The 16098-nt window shown below is 42.5% G+C and overlaps 1 protein-coding gene across 1 annotated transcript; it reads right to left on the reverse strand.

The window, feature by feature from the left end:
- Window positions 1-5241: 5241 nt before the first annotated feature.
- Window positions 5242-13131, reverse strand: LOC139369888 (MyoD family inhibitor domain containing 2). The gene is made up of 4 exons (XM_071109169.1): window positions 13071-13131; window positions 12669-12767; window positions 6947-7168; window positions 5242-5498 (listed from the first exon to the last, which is right to left on the reverse strand). The coding sequence occupies exons 1-4, from the start codon at window positions 13129-13131 to the stop codon at window positions 5242-5244; spliced, it is 639 nt and encodes a 212-aa protein (XP_070965270.1).
- Window positions 13132-16098: the final 2967 nt, after the last annotated feature.

The following is a 16098-nucleotide window of genomic DNA, read 5'->3' on the forward strand; positions in this document are numbered from 1 at the left end:
TAATTGGCGTGGATTGCCTCTGACAACAGTCTGTGTCTGACAGCTGCTTTGTTCTGTGGTCAGATCTCATATTTAACACATCAAAGAGTGTGTCTGCTTCACACACCACATCTAACACCACATCTGACACCACGGACAAGCACAGCTGATTCTACTTGTCAACTAATCATCAACCCTGTGACAAGTTGAATTTAGTGTGTTTGTCTGGGGCTTCAACCAAAATGTGTACTCTTGTGGGTACTGGAGAACCGGAGTTAGGAACCACTGCTCTATAGAATACATCATCAAGGTGCATGTATTATGCTCTGTGCAAATTGGATAACCATTTAACAGCTAGCTTGTCTTCTAATGAGTATGATATACTGTACTCAAGATGTGGTGGAAGACGGGATTTCAATGTACAGTAGCAGCTATACTCAGATGTTTTTTATGATACATTTGTTCTTTCCGAACTGGATGACAGTATGTCTAAAACTGCTCCATGACATTTAAACTTAAAACCAAAGGCATCTGGATTCCGTAACAGTCATGAACATGACAACAAGCGCATTCCCTGAGGGGAATCACAAGCCCTTTTACAGTAGGTCTGTGTATATTTGCAGGGGTTGAAAGGTGAATAGGAGTAGTTATGCCATGCTCATCAGCAGAAGAATGGAAGATACGGGAGAGATCGATCTGCAGCTAATGCAATTCTCATTATTTCTTTGAACACATTCTCCAGAGGAGAGGCACTTAGGAGGTACCTGGCGTTAGAACAGTGTTAGCTGTTCCTTCATAAGCCCTGGGAAGCTGCTCTCCACTGCTGACTGGAACGAGGCAAGGCAGTGCCTCTTTAATGACTCCAAGTTAAATACTGCATTTAGTGGGACGTATAAAGAGAGAGGCTCTTTTTCTGTAGGCAGCATCCAGCGTTTTGATGTCTCTAACAAGAACACAATAAATTGTTCCTCATTATTCAGTAATTAACTCCAATGCGCCAGGTCCCCATCCCCCTGCGCCACACTCTAAATCACCCCCTCCTCCCCCCTCCTTCTTCTGCTACACAGCTCTTTAATTTCCTCTACGCTGTGAAGACAGGAGGGGAGGGGATGGGGGCCAAGGCGAGTTTGATGTCATCCATCATCCCTGCCATGTTTGCCGACCCCAAACTAAATTCAACTTCCCTCCCTACCCATCCTCCATTTCCCTTACCCACCCCTTACAGAGGTCTGGGACCCAACTACAGTATGGGACAACACCTGGTGGAGTGTTAGGGCCCCCCAACTTGGGAAGATACCATGGGCATCAGTTATGTTCGGTGAGGGGGACTGTGATGATGATGAGATAGCAGTGTTTTTCTACTATCAGGCTATCATCACTACGCCTCCAGCCTTCATTCAGTAGTCAGTACATGAGATTTTCCCTTCCTCCTCCTGCTCTTAATTGTTAAAATGAGGCCATTAATTGGAGGCTGAGTCAAATCACCTGTCATTTCAGATGGGAATCAGCTGCTGATTGAAAGGTATCATAAAAGTCTGCCCAGGGCCTGGTTGGTACGGCTGTGCCTGCTGGGAGGGAGCTCCTTTTGTGCCTTGGCACACGCAGCCCACAGGCCCAGAGCTCACTCTACTTTCTCTACTGTAGATTGGGCCTGTGCTCTTGAGTGACACAGATCCACACACATGGCCCAAATATAGATTCAAGAAAGGCAGTAGTGTCAGGCTCAATTCCTGGAGGATGCTGTGGGAGTGTTAGTTTCTACTGCTCCAGTGCCTCTGGCCTAATTGGGTAGGATGCACATAGCACACACATGCCATTCCTCAAAGAGTAAGGTCAAGTTCATTTAAAGGAGTAATAGTGAAATCAGACATGTAAACTAAACTGAGACAATAGCAAAAGTACAATCCACAAAATGCTTTTACATGTTCCTGTAATCATCTACAATTACCTTTCTCTGAAGCACAGCAGTTATCGAAAATAAGGATTGTGCATTCTTCAATATGGGTGTAATTTGAGATAAAAAGGAAATATTTTGACAGAGGAAATACAGGGCCTAATGAGAAACACATGCATCAACATTTGTGTCAGCAATGACGTATACCCAACCAACACACCCAAACAATCTTCACTTCTCCGACGGATACATTTTGCACTTCAAGGTACAGTAAGCAATACCTAAATGCACTTATAATGCTCCATTTGTTTTTTTAAATCACAGTGAAAATGTTGTCAATATTAACACAGAAAGAACATAAGAAAAACATACCTAAATTATTCCAACGGCACAGTGCTACATAAAGCCTTTGAAAGGAACACATCTCCAGGGAAGACATCTCCACACGGACTGAATCTTGAGAAAGAGTACACAAGATGCTGACAAACCCGCAGTTTGAAATAAAAAAAAACGACTAAACACATTATGTTAATATTTAATGTTGCTGTTCCTCAGGAGGCCACTCTGAGTTGCATTAGGGCTGTGTGAGAGGGTCTGAGGTGAGGTTGTATTAGGGCTGTGTGAGAGTGTCTGAGGGGAGGTTGTATTAGGGCTGTGTGAGAGGGTCTGAGGGGAGGTTGTATTAGGGCTGTGTGAGAGGGTCTGAGGGGAGGTTGTATTAGGGCTGTGTGAGAGGGTCTGAGGGGAGGTTGTATTAGGGCTGTGTGAGAGGTTCTGGGGGGAGGTTGTATTAGGGCTGTGTGAGAGGGTCTCAGAGTAGGTTGTATTAGGGCTGTGTGAGAGGGTCTGAGGGGAGGTTGTATTAGGGCTGTGTGAGAGGTTCTGAGGGGAGGTTGTATTAGGGCTGTGTGAGAGTGTCTGAGGGGAGGTTGTATTAGGGCTGTGTGAGAGGGTCTGAGGGGAGGTTGTATTAGGGCTGTGTGAGAGTGTCTGAGGGGAGGTTGTATTAGGGCTGTGTGAGAGGGTCTGAGGGGAGGTTGTATTAGGGCTGTGTGAGAGGGTCTGAGGGGAGTTTATATTAGGGCTGTGTGAGAGGGTCTCAGAGTAGGTTGTATTAGGGCTGTGTGAGAGGTTCTGGGGGGAGGTTGTATTAGGGCTGTGTGAGAGTGTCTCAGAGTAGGTTGTATTAGGGCTGTGTGAGAGGGTCTGGGGGGAGGTTGAATTAGGGCTGTGTGAGAGGTTCTGAGGGGAGGTTGTATTAGGGCTGTGTGAGAGGGTCTGAGGGGAGGTTGTATTAGGGCTGTGTACTCTGGAGGAAGAGCCTGCATCACAAGAATAAAGCGATTGGGGCCTCAAACTCCAAAGAAAAACTCACATCCGATTAGAGAGCAGAGATGCATGTCAACATGCCAGCTAACACAGCAAATAACAAGATACACTTTATTTAATGCAAGTCTAGCATCACTAAACACAATAATGGAAAATTATCCCAGCACATCATTCATTATACAACCACAATAACAAAGCCGATGTTAAAAGATTAGACTCTTTGCACACGTGATGTGAGTTCAGCTGTGAACAGTGGTGAGACGTGCAATATAATGGGTTAACACTATTCTGTGAGCAGCCATTTAACCGCATGCATGTGGTACAGTACAAAGCAATGACAGCCACTTGACCTCCTCCTGGACTGAGCTGGGACATCTAGCTGGGACATCCTGTGAACCGGGGCTCTAAAAGACAGGCCATTTGGATGTGATTAAAATGCATTAGAGATCCTAAAACCAATGCTGCTCCCCAAGCTATCAGGTAATTTGAAAGAGTTCCAGCGAGTTTAAGACGGGCAGATGTTTTCAGTTTAAGCCAAGCATCTGTTTATGCAGACACACTTTATGTTTAAAAAACCCACAAAGGACCTTCAATAGATTTTATGGTGCAGTATTAGCTGGAGTAGTCAGCTTTGTAATTGTGCCGCTGCAGTTAATAAGCAAATTGGTCACAAGCAGCGTTCTCATTCTGCACAAAATGCTTACTATACATGGTCATTAGGTGTCTGCATACAGTGTTACTATTTGTTCTACTGTACTGCGGTCTAGGCAGGAGTGTCACCAATTTAATTTTAGCATACTGTGGTTAAGTTCTTTTAAAACGTCAAGATCCAGTTTTCATACAATAGTTTAGCCTAAGGTTCACAATCAAAAGCTTTCGTGTTTTTTCACAAATACTCTCCATATGCATTTTCATATAAACCGGTATGATTTCGTAACTCTCAGCAAACAATACAACAGTATTACATGAGCTCAGTGTCTCAGACAACTGGGCTGTGACTTTCTTCTTGTTTGTACAGCAGGGTTACACTGTTGGTCCTCACATCTGATAACAGAAAATAAATGTTTAGCGAGTAGAGAAACATAATAACCCTCGGTGTGCATGGTGGTGAAGAGTAGACGGGACCTATCTGCCTGACCTCCCAGAGAAAATAATAACCCTCGGTGTCCATGGTGATGAAGAGTAGACGGGCCCTGTCTGCTTGACCTCCCAGAGAAACAGATGATGCATTACTTCATGCTGCTCTTGCTGTGTACTTTACCTGGAGAGAGTGAGATACCCACCAATACTCCAGTGTCCATGTACTATTATATGACAAGGACCCATTTCAGATTGAAGTGATCCACACAGTCAGCCGCCACTTGAGAGGACCATCTTCACGAACAGAGTTCGATGGGACGAGTGTCCTAGACATGTCCTAGACATGCCATCTCCAACTGTTTCTGTGGTAACAATGACACTATATTGAAATAGACCTGTGAACACGAAAGGCTTTAAGATTTTTTTGCATTTCAGAAAAAAAGAAAAAGGAACTGACATGCAGAAGCTGAGGTGTCTGTTGGTGTACAACACTTCAGGGGTGGAATCCACAACCCTCAGAGCAGGCATTGTCCACTGTGTACCTCACTGTTCTCTGCAGTTAGGACCTCAGCACATAGGCTTAGATATGCTAACACATACAATACTACACATGCAACAAGCTAGGTCAATGTCGTGCTGATACAAGGTAACTAGTAAAGGTCATGGTTTGACCCGTCTAAAGGTCATGGTTTGACCCCTCTACCATCCTTCAGTGAATGCAAGTCCATGATGAAAATTATTATTTATTTTGTTCATAGAGGTTGAAGAGCAGCCATTCTCTCTTAACTGCAAGGTGTGGCTGACTGTTAAAGCCTTGTACATTCCCAGTTCAACATCAGTCCAGGTCCCCATGTTAGCAGCATATTCTTAGGCCTATTTGTTGAACATATGCTGTGCCATGACTGCAGGTTCGCCCTAGCTTAGCCTCCTTGTTCTTCAGCCCATAACGTTAAGGGTAGCTAGCGATAACAGATCTCAGAAAGCTCCATAGCCAGCTCCAGAAACTCACCTGTCTCTTGACAGGTGTCAAACAGGCCACAGTCAAAGTCAAAGTTACAGTTGCAGTCATTGCTAGGTATGGCCTCCACTGAGGAGGAGTACTGTCTGTAGGAAGGGCAGCAGCAATAGGTGACTTCATCACAGGAGTTTGGCAACATAAGGAACAGATCGTAGAACCTACAGAAGAGGCAGTTGAGGACAATCCCTGCACAGTCAGCTGAGAGGAAGAGGGAAAAACATGGGAGAACATTAAGTGCAATCAGATTCTAGTACAACATTAAACTATACATAGATAATGATGAGCCCTTTAACTTTATAAGTTGTTCATTTTTATTTCATTAATAACTGAAATTAGGACATACTATGAATGTATTAAGATGTCTATTTAAGGACATTATATTCCCAAAAATGTGACAGGAAAATGTTATCTCCTAAAAAAAAAATTGCAGCCTAGACAATCCATAACTGTGACCCATTTAAAAGTCTGTGCTGTAATAAATGCTTCCAACAGCCAGCCCCTATACCTTGGGATTTGTCTTCAGGACGTAGATCGACTGTGCTCCTAAAAGACCTGCATGCTGTCAGTCCTCACTTATTGTTTTGAACATTTTAAAAGCTTCCACGCTCTCCCTGGGCTTTCCTTTACACATGCATAATTTAGCAAATCACCTCTCACTCCCTTACAGGGAGACAACTGAGGAAGCTGTTTGGAGACGTAATCAATTACCATCAGCCTCTATGGGTCTTCCACTAGGAACATTCTAAAGTTGCACCGTGGCTGCTCTGAAACAACATGCTGTGGGTCTTCCCAGCACCCTTGGCAAAATTGCTACCCCCTGGGTGCCATTTAACATGAGGTCACTGGGCTAAAATGATGACCATGAAGAGACAGCAATAATGTGGGTTGTTGTTGAGAAATGCATTGGGAGTTGGTCTTTATAACTGTTAATCAGTTAGAATTAGGAGATAATGCTATAATATAAACAGCTTTGCAACACACAAGTGCAGTATAACTAGCTATGCAACATATGCCAGGCTATTTGGATGTGTCCAAATACATTCTATAAACAAACAAAAAAAAGGCTAACTTTCATAATCTATCCCATAAACCAACATCTCTTCAACTATGTAGTGAAACATAATTTTGAATCAATTGCTTAATAAATATGTATCTAATCAGTGCATCGCAATTTTCCTTATCGATGTTTTAAATAATTCAAGTACATATGCAATCAATTGTGTTGCTTCATTAAGTGACAAATCTTTACATTATAGGATTTTCTTCTACTGTCGTTTCTGTATCTGAATTATTCACACATTTTAATAATGTATAATAAAAATGCATTTAAACATGCTTACAGCAGAGTAAAATATTAAGCTAGTAATAGGTCGCATTTTAAATTCTTACTAAGTAGTGGGCTACAGACATCAACCAGTAGTCTGTGGCTTGACCATACAGGATGTGAATTAAGTATACAGCTTTGTCTTGAGCTGCTGCACATCCTATTGATAATGTCCTGACTACCTGTTTCTAGAAGACAATTGCCATGAAACAGAGACCAGTGTTAGGGGAACTTTGTCTTTGTCACTTGGACTGTGGTGTGTATTATAACATTGTAATTGTTCAATCATGAGGCTGGTGTGAATGCAACTTGTGTGACTTACCTCCTGTGTCAGTCTGATGAGAGGAGGTGGAGAGAGAGTCTGATGAGGAGGAGTTCCTGCTGTACTTGTTCATAGTGAAAAGAGAAGTGGAGCTGTCCTTCTCCCTGGGCAGCTGAGGATCATGGGAGGCCTGGTCTGTGTCAGCTTTCCCTGGATCTGGCTCGTTCTCTGGAATGACGCTCAGCTTCCGGACACTGACTGGGGCCTCGCTAAGAACCTCCCCTATCAAACAGGAAATAATATATTCTGAGTATCCACACAATTGAGTATTAATTCCACCCATGCGCACGCACACACACAACTCTGTGGGGGGGACATAATATAATTTGTTATTTTTCAATTTCAGAATGTGGGGGGGGACATGTCCCTCCCGTCCCCAGTGAAAGTTGCGCCCCTGTCCGTTTCCATTAAAATGAACTGTCATTCACAAAATACTTAACAGGGAAGCAGGATACACTGAAAAACAATGTAGCTATCCAGTGGGGAAAATTATTGATTGAAAACTCTTATAAAGAGTTTAGATTGAATAACCTCCCTTGAACTTGACAACTGTCCATTCCCCAGCACAGAATAACATCTAGGCTTGGTTTTAAACTATCCTCTATTGCAGCATAGTTTCCACAGCATAAATCTACACAGTAATGAAACCAGACATGCACTTCCAGCTGTTAGGGGCTTTAGCAGGTACCACTCTACAGTTTGGTTCCACTCTATCTTGTGATAGAGATGTGTGGTGGTCTAGGTTATTCAGTATAATTTCAGTACCTTGTAGTGTGCAAACTAGGATCACCTTCATGAATCTCCAAGCTGACAAGGTAAAAATCTGTCGTTCTGCCCCTGAGCAAGGCAGTTAACCCACTGTTCCCCAGGTGCCGTTCGACGTGGATGTCGATTATGGCAGCCCCCGACCTCTCTGATTCAGAGGGGTTGGGTTAAATGCGGAGACACATTTCACTTGAAGGCATTCAGTTGTACAACTGACCAGGTATCCCCCTTTCCCTTTCCCATTATGGGGTTGAACACTATTAGTGCTAACATTACTTAGAACTTTGCTGTATGTCTATATTTTACAGCAATGCTAATCACTGAGAAGTGGTAGGAAGTGTTTATTTGTAACTTGTTCAATGTGCACAACTTATTTATTCTGAAAGCTAAGCCGCAGTGATGTACTGTACATCCCAGTTTTGGTATATTTCACTTTGATTCTGATGATCTCATCAGTTGTATCTCCAGTTTTACAGGGAACAGAATAGTTGATCAATCTGCTTTTCACAGACCGATTTCAATGCTTATTAATGAATTATTGCTTTGGCTGCTCTTCCCTGTTTATTTTTCTACCACCTATTCTAAATGACTTATTTACCATAACTTTTGTCTCCCTTTTATTTAACATGTAATGTCCTATGATTTATTAACATATTGGACACATTTTCCAAACAAGAATACACATTATTTTTTCTATACTAAGTAGTCAAAAGGAGATATAGTAGGAAAATGCATGGAGTTACAGAATCAATGAAGTCTGCCGCGTACCAGAGCTGAAAATCATTGAGATGCCCCTGGGTAAGCTAATAAATGAGGTAACTACTGCAGCTGGTCTGTGCCCATTAGCTAATAGAGAAATAAGGCCTGCAGGCATGAGATACATTTTTTAACTGTTGCCTCCATGCTACACTTTCTACAATGCCTCTTTCAGAAGCTTTTTTCATGAAAAGTTGGGATGGAACTAGCTGCACTACATGACCAAAGTATGTGGACACCTCTTAACAGCCTCCACTCTTCTGGGAAGGCTTTCCACTAGATGTTGGAACATTGCTGCGGAGATTTGCTTCCATTCAGCCACAAGAGCATTAGTGAGGTCGGCTGCTGATGTTGGGCTATTAGGCTCTCAGTCAGCATTCCAATTCATCCCAAAGATGTCCGATAGGTTTGAGGTCAGGGCTCTTTGCAGGTCAGTCAAGTTCTTCCACACCAATCTCGACAAACCATTTCTTTATGGACCTCGTTTTGTGCTTGTGGGCATTATCATGCTGAAACAGGACACTGCCTTCCCCAAACTGTTGCCACAAAGTTGGCAGCACAGAATCATCTACAATGTTATTGTATGCTGTAGTGTTAAGATTTCCCTTCACTGGAACTAAGGGGCCTAGCCCGAACCATGAAAAACAGCCCCAGTCCATTATTCCTCCTCCAACAAACTGTTGGCACTATGCATGTGGGCAGGTAGCGTTCTCCTGGCATCCCCCAAACCCAGATTAGTCTGTTGTACTGCCAGATAGTGACGTGTGATTCATCACTCCAAAGAATTCATTTCCATGCTCCAGAGTCCAATGGCGTCGAGCTTTGCACCACTCCAGCCGACGCTTGGCATTGCGCATGGTGATCTTAGGCTTGTTTGAGAATGCTCGGCCATGGAAACCCATTTCATGAAGCTCCCGACAAAAATCTATTGTGTTGACGTTGCTTCCAGAGGCAGTTTGGAACTCGGGAGTGAGTGTTGCAACCGAGGACAAATTATTTTCACGCACTACGCGCTTCAACACGCTGCGGTCCCATACTGTGAACTTGTGTGGCCTACCACTTCGCGGCTCTAGCAGGGCAGAAATTTTACAAACGGATTTGTTAGAAAGGTGGCATCCTATGATGGTGCCACATTGAAAGTCACTGAGCTCTTCAGTAAGGCCATTCTACTGCCAATGTTTGTCTATGGAGATTGCATGACTGTGCGCTCGATTTTATACACCTGTCAGCAACGGGTTTGGCTGAAATAGCCAAATCCACTCATTTAAATGGCTGTCCACATACATTTGTATATATAGTGTATGTAGTAGTGCAGCCTGGTCTCGTAGACTAGACGGAACATAATAAAGGTAAATCTGGGAATTTCTAATGAGTATGATATCTTACATTTGGTTCAGTTAGATAAGACAGATGATTACATAAGACAAAAATGTAAGTTATTGTTTGGGGGGGGGGGTTGGTCGAATCTCATCAAAGTTGCGAGTTTGAATCTCATCATGGACAATTTTAGTTAATTAGCAACTTTTCAACTACTTACTACTTTTTAGCTACTTTCCAACTAAACTCCCATTTTCAGGACCCTGTCTTTCAAAGATAATTCATAAAAATCCAAATAACTTCACAGATCTTCAATGTAAAGGGTTTAACACTGTTTCCCATGCTTGTTCAATGAACCTTAAAAAATTAATGAACATGCACCTGTGGAATGGTCACTAAGACCCTAACAACTTACAGACGGTAGGCAATTAAGGTCACAGTTATGAAAACTTAGGACACCAAAGAGGCCTTTCTACTGACTCTGAAAAACACCAAAAGAAAGATATCCAGTGTCCCTGCTCATCTGCGTGAACGTGCCTTAGGCATGCTGCAAGGAGGCATGAGGACTGCAGATGTGGCAAGGGCAATAAATTGCAATGTCCGTACTGTGAGACGCCTAAGACAGCGCTACAGGGAGACAGGACGGACAGCTGATCGTCCTCGCAGTGGCAGACCACGTGTATTGGTACATCGATTACCAATTGGTACATCGAAACATCACACCTGTGGGGGGAGGCATTAAAAAACATTTAAAAAATCTGCACCTGGTAGCCCGTTCAATCACCAGGCTGAACATAGTGCAATAACAGAGAAGTGAGCCCGGATCTCAATCCCATTGAGCACGTCTGGGACCTGTTGGATAGGAGGGTGAGGTCTAGGGCCATTCCCCCAGAAATGTCCAGGAACTTGCATGTGCCTTGGTGGAAGAGTGGGGTAATATCTCCCAGCAAGAATAGGCAAATCTGGTGCAGTCCATGAGGAGGAGATGCACTGCAGTACTTAATGCAGCTGGTGGCCACACCAGATACTGACTCTTACTTTTGATTTTGACCCCCCCACCCCCTTTGTTCAGGGACACATTATTCCATTTCTGTTAATCACGTCTGCGGAACTTGTTCAGTTTATGTCTCAATTGTTGAATCTTGTTATGTTCATACAAATATTCACGCATGTTAAGTTTGCTGAAAATAAACACAGTTGACAGTGAGAGGACGTTTCTTTTTTGCTGAGTTTACTTAGCATGTTAGCTAACTTTAACCCTTTTAGCTAACCCTTCAACTAAACCTAACTAAACCTAACCTAACCTTAACCCTTTAACCTAACTCCTAAACTTAGCGCTAACCTTGCGGACGACACAACAGTGGTAGGCTTGATTACCAACAGCGACGAGACGGCCTACAGGGAGGAGGTGAGGGCCCTCGGAGTGTGGTGTCAGGAAAATAACCTCACACTCAACGTCAACAAAACTAAGGAGATGATTGTGGACTTCAGGAAACAGCAGAGGGAACACCCCCCTATCCACATCGATGGGACAGTAGTGGAGAGGGTAGTAAGCAGCAGCGCCTCTTCAACCTCAGGAGGCTGAAGAAATTCGGCTTGTCACCAAAAGCACTCACAAACTTCTACAGATGCACAATCAAGAGCATCCTGTCGGGCTGTATCACCGCCTGGTACGGCAACTGCTCCGCCCACAACCGTAAGGCTCTCCAGAGGGTAGTGAGGTCTGCACAACGCATCACCGGGGGCAAACTACCTGCCCTCCAGGACACCTACACCACCCGATGTCACAGGAAGGCCAAAAAGATCATCAAGGACAACAACCACCCGAGCCACTGCCTGTTCACCCCGCTATCATCCAGAAGACGAGGTCAGTACAGGTGCATCAAAGCTGGGACCGGAGACTGAAAAACAGCTTCTATCTCAAGGCCATCAGACTGTTAAACAGCCACCACTAACATTGAGTGGCTGCTGCCAACACACTGACTCAACTCCAGCCACTTTAATAATGGGAATTGATGGGAATTGATGTAAAATATATCACTAGCCACTTTAAACAATGCTACTTAATATAATGTTTACATACCCTACATTATTCATCTCATATGTATACGTATATACTGTACTCTATATCATCTACTGCATCTTTATGTAATACATGTATCACTAGCCACTTTAAACTATGCCACTTTGCTTACATACCCTACATTACTCATCTCATATGTATATACTGTACTCGATACCATCTACTGCATCTTGCCTATGCCGCTCTGTACCATCACTCATTCATATATCTTTATGTACATATTCTTTATCCCTTTACACTTGTGTGTATACGGTAGTAGTTTTGGAATTGTTAGTTAGATTACTCGTTGGTTATTACTGCATTGTCGGAACTAGAAGCACAAGCATTTTGCTACACTCGCATTAACATCTGCTAACCATGTGTATGTGACAAATAAATTTGATTTTGATTTGAACCTCTAGTTTAGCTAATGTTAGCCACCTAGCTAGAATTCATAACATATCATACATTTTACAAATTCGTAACATTTATTGTAGAATGTTTAACAAATTCATAACATATTGAACGTTTTGCAAATGTGTAACATATATTATGAAATGGGTGATGGATATCCACAAATTCATACATACCATATGAAACGTAACATATCATGCTAAATGAGTGTTTTGGATTTACATACAGAATAATACAAAATGCTCTGAGACTAGGTTGAGTAGTGTGTTCACTTGGCTGTATTGTATCAAGCCTACCATAATAGTTATATATGTAAATAATAAACAATGTCAGATATTTGACATTAAGAACATTGCTTTTAGATATTTGTTTCAATAAGATAAAGTTAATTAGTTTTAGAAAACTTACCATCTCTTACCAAAGAGCATTTATTTCCACCTTTCCTTTCCATTTCTTTTCCACGTTCTTCCTCTGTTCTGGTTTTCTGATCTGCCATCAGATCCATTGCTGCATAAATCAAATATAGGCTGTATTAATAACACAGAATTGATTGATCATCGGTCAAAAACTTCAAATTACAGTTTTGGATAAACATTCATGCAGTGAAACAGTCAAGAGTTCAAAGGCAAACATATCTACAAGTTAATGAAACTGTTAATGCACTGTCTGTCTCTAGGATCACAAACCATCTGCTCATCCTCGAGATAACAGGTAGAATATGAAGGCAAGCAAGCATCAAATGTCAATCAATAGTTTTCTGCATCGAACCAATTCGTTGTGTGAATGAAAAGAAATGCAGCGGTACTGTACCTGTGGAAACTGTCAGCAGATGGTCAGGCTCCTTGTGGACCGAATTCACCGGGATCATCATACACACATCATGCACTCCTGCAATCTCTCGCGCAAGTTCCATTTGGCATGACCCAGACCCACCCTATCATTATGATGACGTTTGCAAAAGGCTTATAGCAACCTCTCTGCGTATACAGCTAACTGAACAAATACTTTCTGAAACCAGACTGTGAGTAGCCTACCAGCGTGTGAGAAATTAAGTGTCTCACGGCTCCAGGAGATGGCAAGATGGACAACAGTCTTATTTCAGACGAAGTCGGGTGTTTCATTTACAGCAGGGCTGTTCATTTCCGGTCCTGAATGGCCAAAACACTTCTGTTTTTCATCCTCTACTTCTAGGGCCAGCTCTAGCCTTTTGAAGGCCCTTAGCGAGATTTGGTTGGGGGGGAATCCAAAACCACCTTGCGCAAAAGATGTTTGTGGTCCTCCTCTTGCCCTCTTGATGATGGTGAGAAAATAATGTATTTCAAAGTTAATTTCCTGCAATTCTACACATTTTACCATGGGCATAGAGACAATGTGGCCATTTTAAAGGCCCAGTGCAGTCAAAACATCATTTGCCTGTGTTTTCTACACTGAAGAAAAATATAAACATAACGTGTAACAATTTCAACGATTTTACTGAGTTACAGTTCACATAAGGAAATTAGTCAATTTAAATAAATTAATTAGGCCCTTAGCTCCTGAGTGGTGCAGCGGTCTAATGCGCTGCATCTCTGTGCTAGAGGCGTCACTACAGACACCCTGGTTCGAATCCAGGCTGCATCACACGTGATTGGGAGTCCCATAGGGCAACAAACAATTGGCCCAGCGTTGTCTGGGTTTGGCCGGTGTAGGCCGTCATTGTAAATAAGAATTTGTTCTTCACTGACATGCCTAGTTAAATAAAGGTTAAATTAAAAATGAAAAAATATGGATTTCACATGACTGTTTGTCACAGATACAGGAACTCTGTTGTATACGTTGATAAAGACCGTCCCAAACAAGCTCAATGGGTGACATGTCAAGTGAGTATGCATGGAAGAAGTGGGACATTTTCAGCTTCCAGAAGTTGTGTTCAGATCCTTGTGACATGGGGCCATGCATTATCATGCTGAATCATGAGGTGATGGCAGTGGATGAATGGCATCACGGTATCTCTGTGTTCAAATTCCCATCAATAAAATGCAAATACAGTTGAAGTCGGAAGTTTACATACACTTAGGTTGGTGCCATTAAAACTCGTTTTTCAACCACTCCACAAATTTCTTGTTAACAAACTATAGTTTTGGCAAGTCTGTCAGGACATCTACTTTGTGCATGACACAAATAATTTTTCCAACAATTGTTTACAGACAGATTATTTCACTTATCATTCACTGTATCACAATTACAGTGGGTCAGAAGTTTACATACACTAAGTTGACTGTCCCTTTAAACAGCTTGGAAAATTCCAGAAAATTATGTCATGGCTTTAGAAGCTTCTGATAGGCTAATTGACATCATTTCAGTCAATTGGGTGTACCTGTGGATGTATTTCAAGGCCTATCTTCAAACTAAGTGCCTCTTTGCTTGACATCATGGGAAAATCAAAAGAAAATTGTAGACCTCCACAAGTCTGGTTCATCCTTGGGAGCAATTTCCAAATGCCTGAAGGACCCACGTTCATCTGTACAAACAATATTACGTAAGTGTAAACACCATGGGACCATGCAGCCGTCATAACGCTCAGGAATGAGACGTGTTCTATCTCCTAGAGATGAACGTACTTTGGTGTGAAAAGTGCAAATCAATCCCAGAACAACAGCAGAGGACCTTGTGAAGATGCTGGAGGAAACAGGTACAAAAGTGTCTATATCCACAGTAAAACAAGTCCTATATCAACATTACCTGAAATGCTGCTCAGCAAAGAAGAAGCCACTGCTCCAAAACCTATGGTTTGCAACTGCACATGGGGACAAAGATCGTACTTTTTGGAGAAATGTCCTCTGGTCTGATGAACAAAAATAGAACTGTTTGGCCATAATGACCATCGTTATGTTTGGAGGAAAATTGCTGGCATCATGAGGCAGGAAAATTATGTGGATATATTGAAGCAAAATCTCAAAACATCTGTAAGGAAGTTAAAGTTTGGTCACAAATTTGTCTTCCAAATGGACAATGACCCCAAGCATACTTCCAAAGTTGTGGCAACAAAGTCAAGGTATTGGAGTGGCCATAACAAAGCCCTGACCTCAATCCTATAGAGCATTTGTGGGCAGACTTGAAAAAGCGTGTGCGAGCAAGGATCCTACAAACCTGACTCCATTCCACCAGCTCTGTCAGTAGGAACGGGACAAAATTCATTCATTTATTGTGGGAAGTTTGTGGAAGGCTACCTGAAACACTTGACCCAAGTTGCACATTTTAAAGGCAATGCTACCAAATACTAATTGAGTGTATGTAAACTTCCGACCCACTGGGAATGTAATGAAATAAATAATATCTGAAATAAATCCTTCTCTCTACTATTATTCTGACATTTCACATTTTTTAAATAAAGTGGTGATCCTAACTGACCTAAGACAGGCACATTTTTACTAGGACTAAATGTCAGGAATTGTGATAAACTGAGTTTAAATGTATTTGGCTAAGGTGTATGTAAACTTCCGACTTCAACAGTATGTTTGTTGTCTGTAGCTTATGCCTGCCCATACCATAACCACACCGCCACCATGGGGCACTGTGTTCACAAGGTTGACATCAGAAAACCACTTGCCCACACAACTTGCCCACACATCTGACATCTGCCCGGTACAGTTGAAACTGGGATTCATCCGTGAAGAGCACACTTCTCGAGCCTGCCAGTGGCCCCCCTGAAGTCAGTTACGACACCGAACTGCAGTCAGGTCAAGACCCTGGTGAGGATGATGAACACGCAGATGAGCTTCCCTGAGATGGTTTCTGACTGTGCAGACATTCTTTGATTGTGCAAACATACAGTTTCATCAGCTCTCCAGGTGGCTGG

The sequence above is a fragment of the Oncorhynchus clarkii genome, chromosome 17 (assembly GCF_045791955.1).
Source record: "Oncorhynchus clarkii lewisi isolate Uvic-CL-2024 chromosome 17, UVic_Ocla_1.0, whole genome shotgun sequence".
Lineage (NCBI taxonomy): Eukaryota > Metazoa > Chordata > Actinopteri > Salmoniformes > Salmonidae > Oncorhynchus > Oncorhynchus clarkii.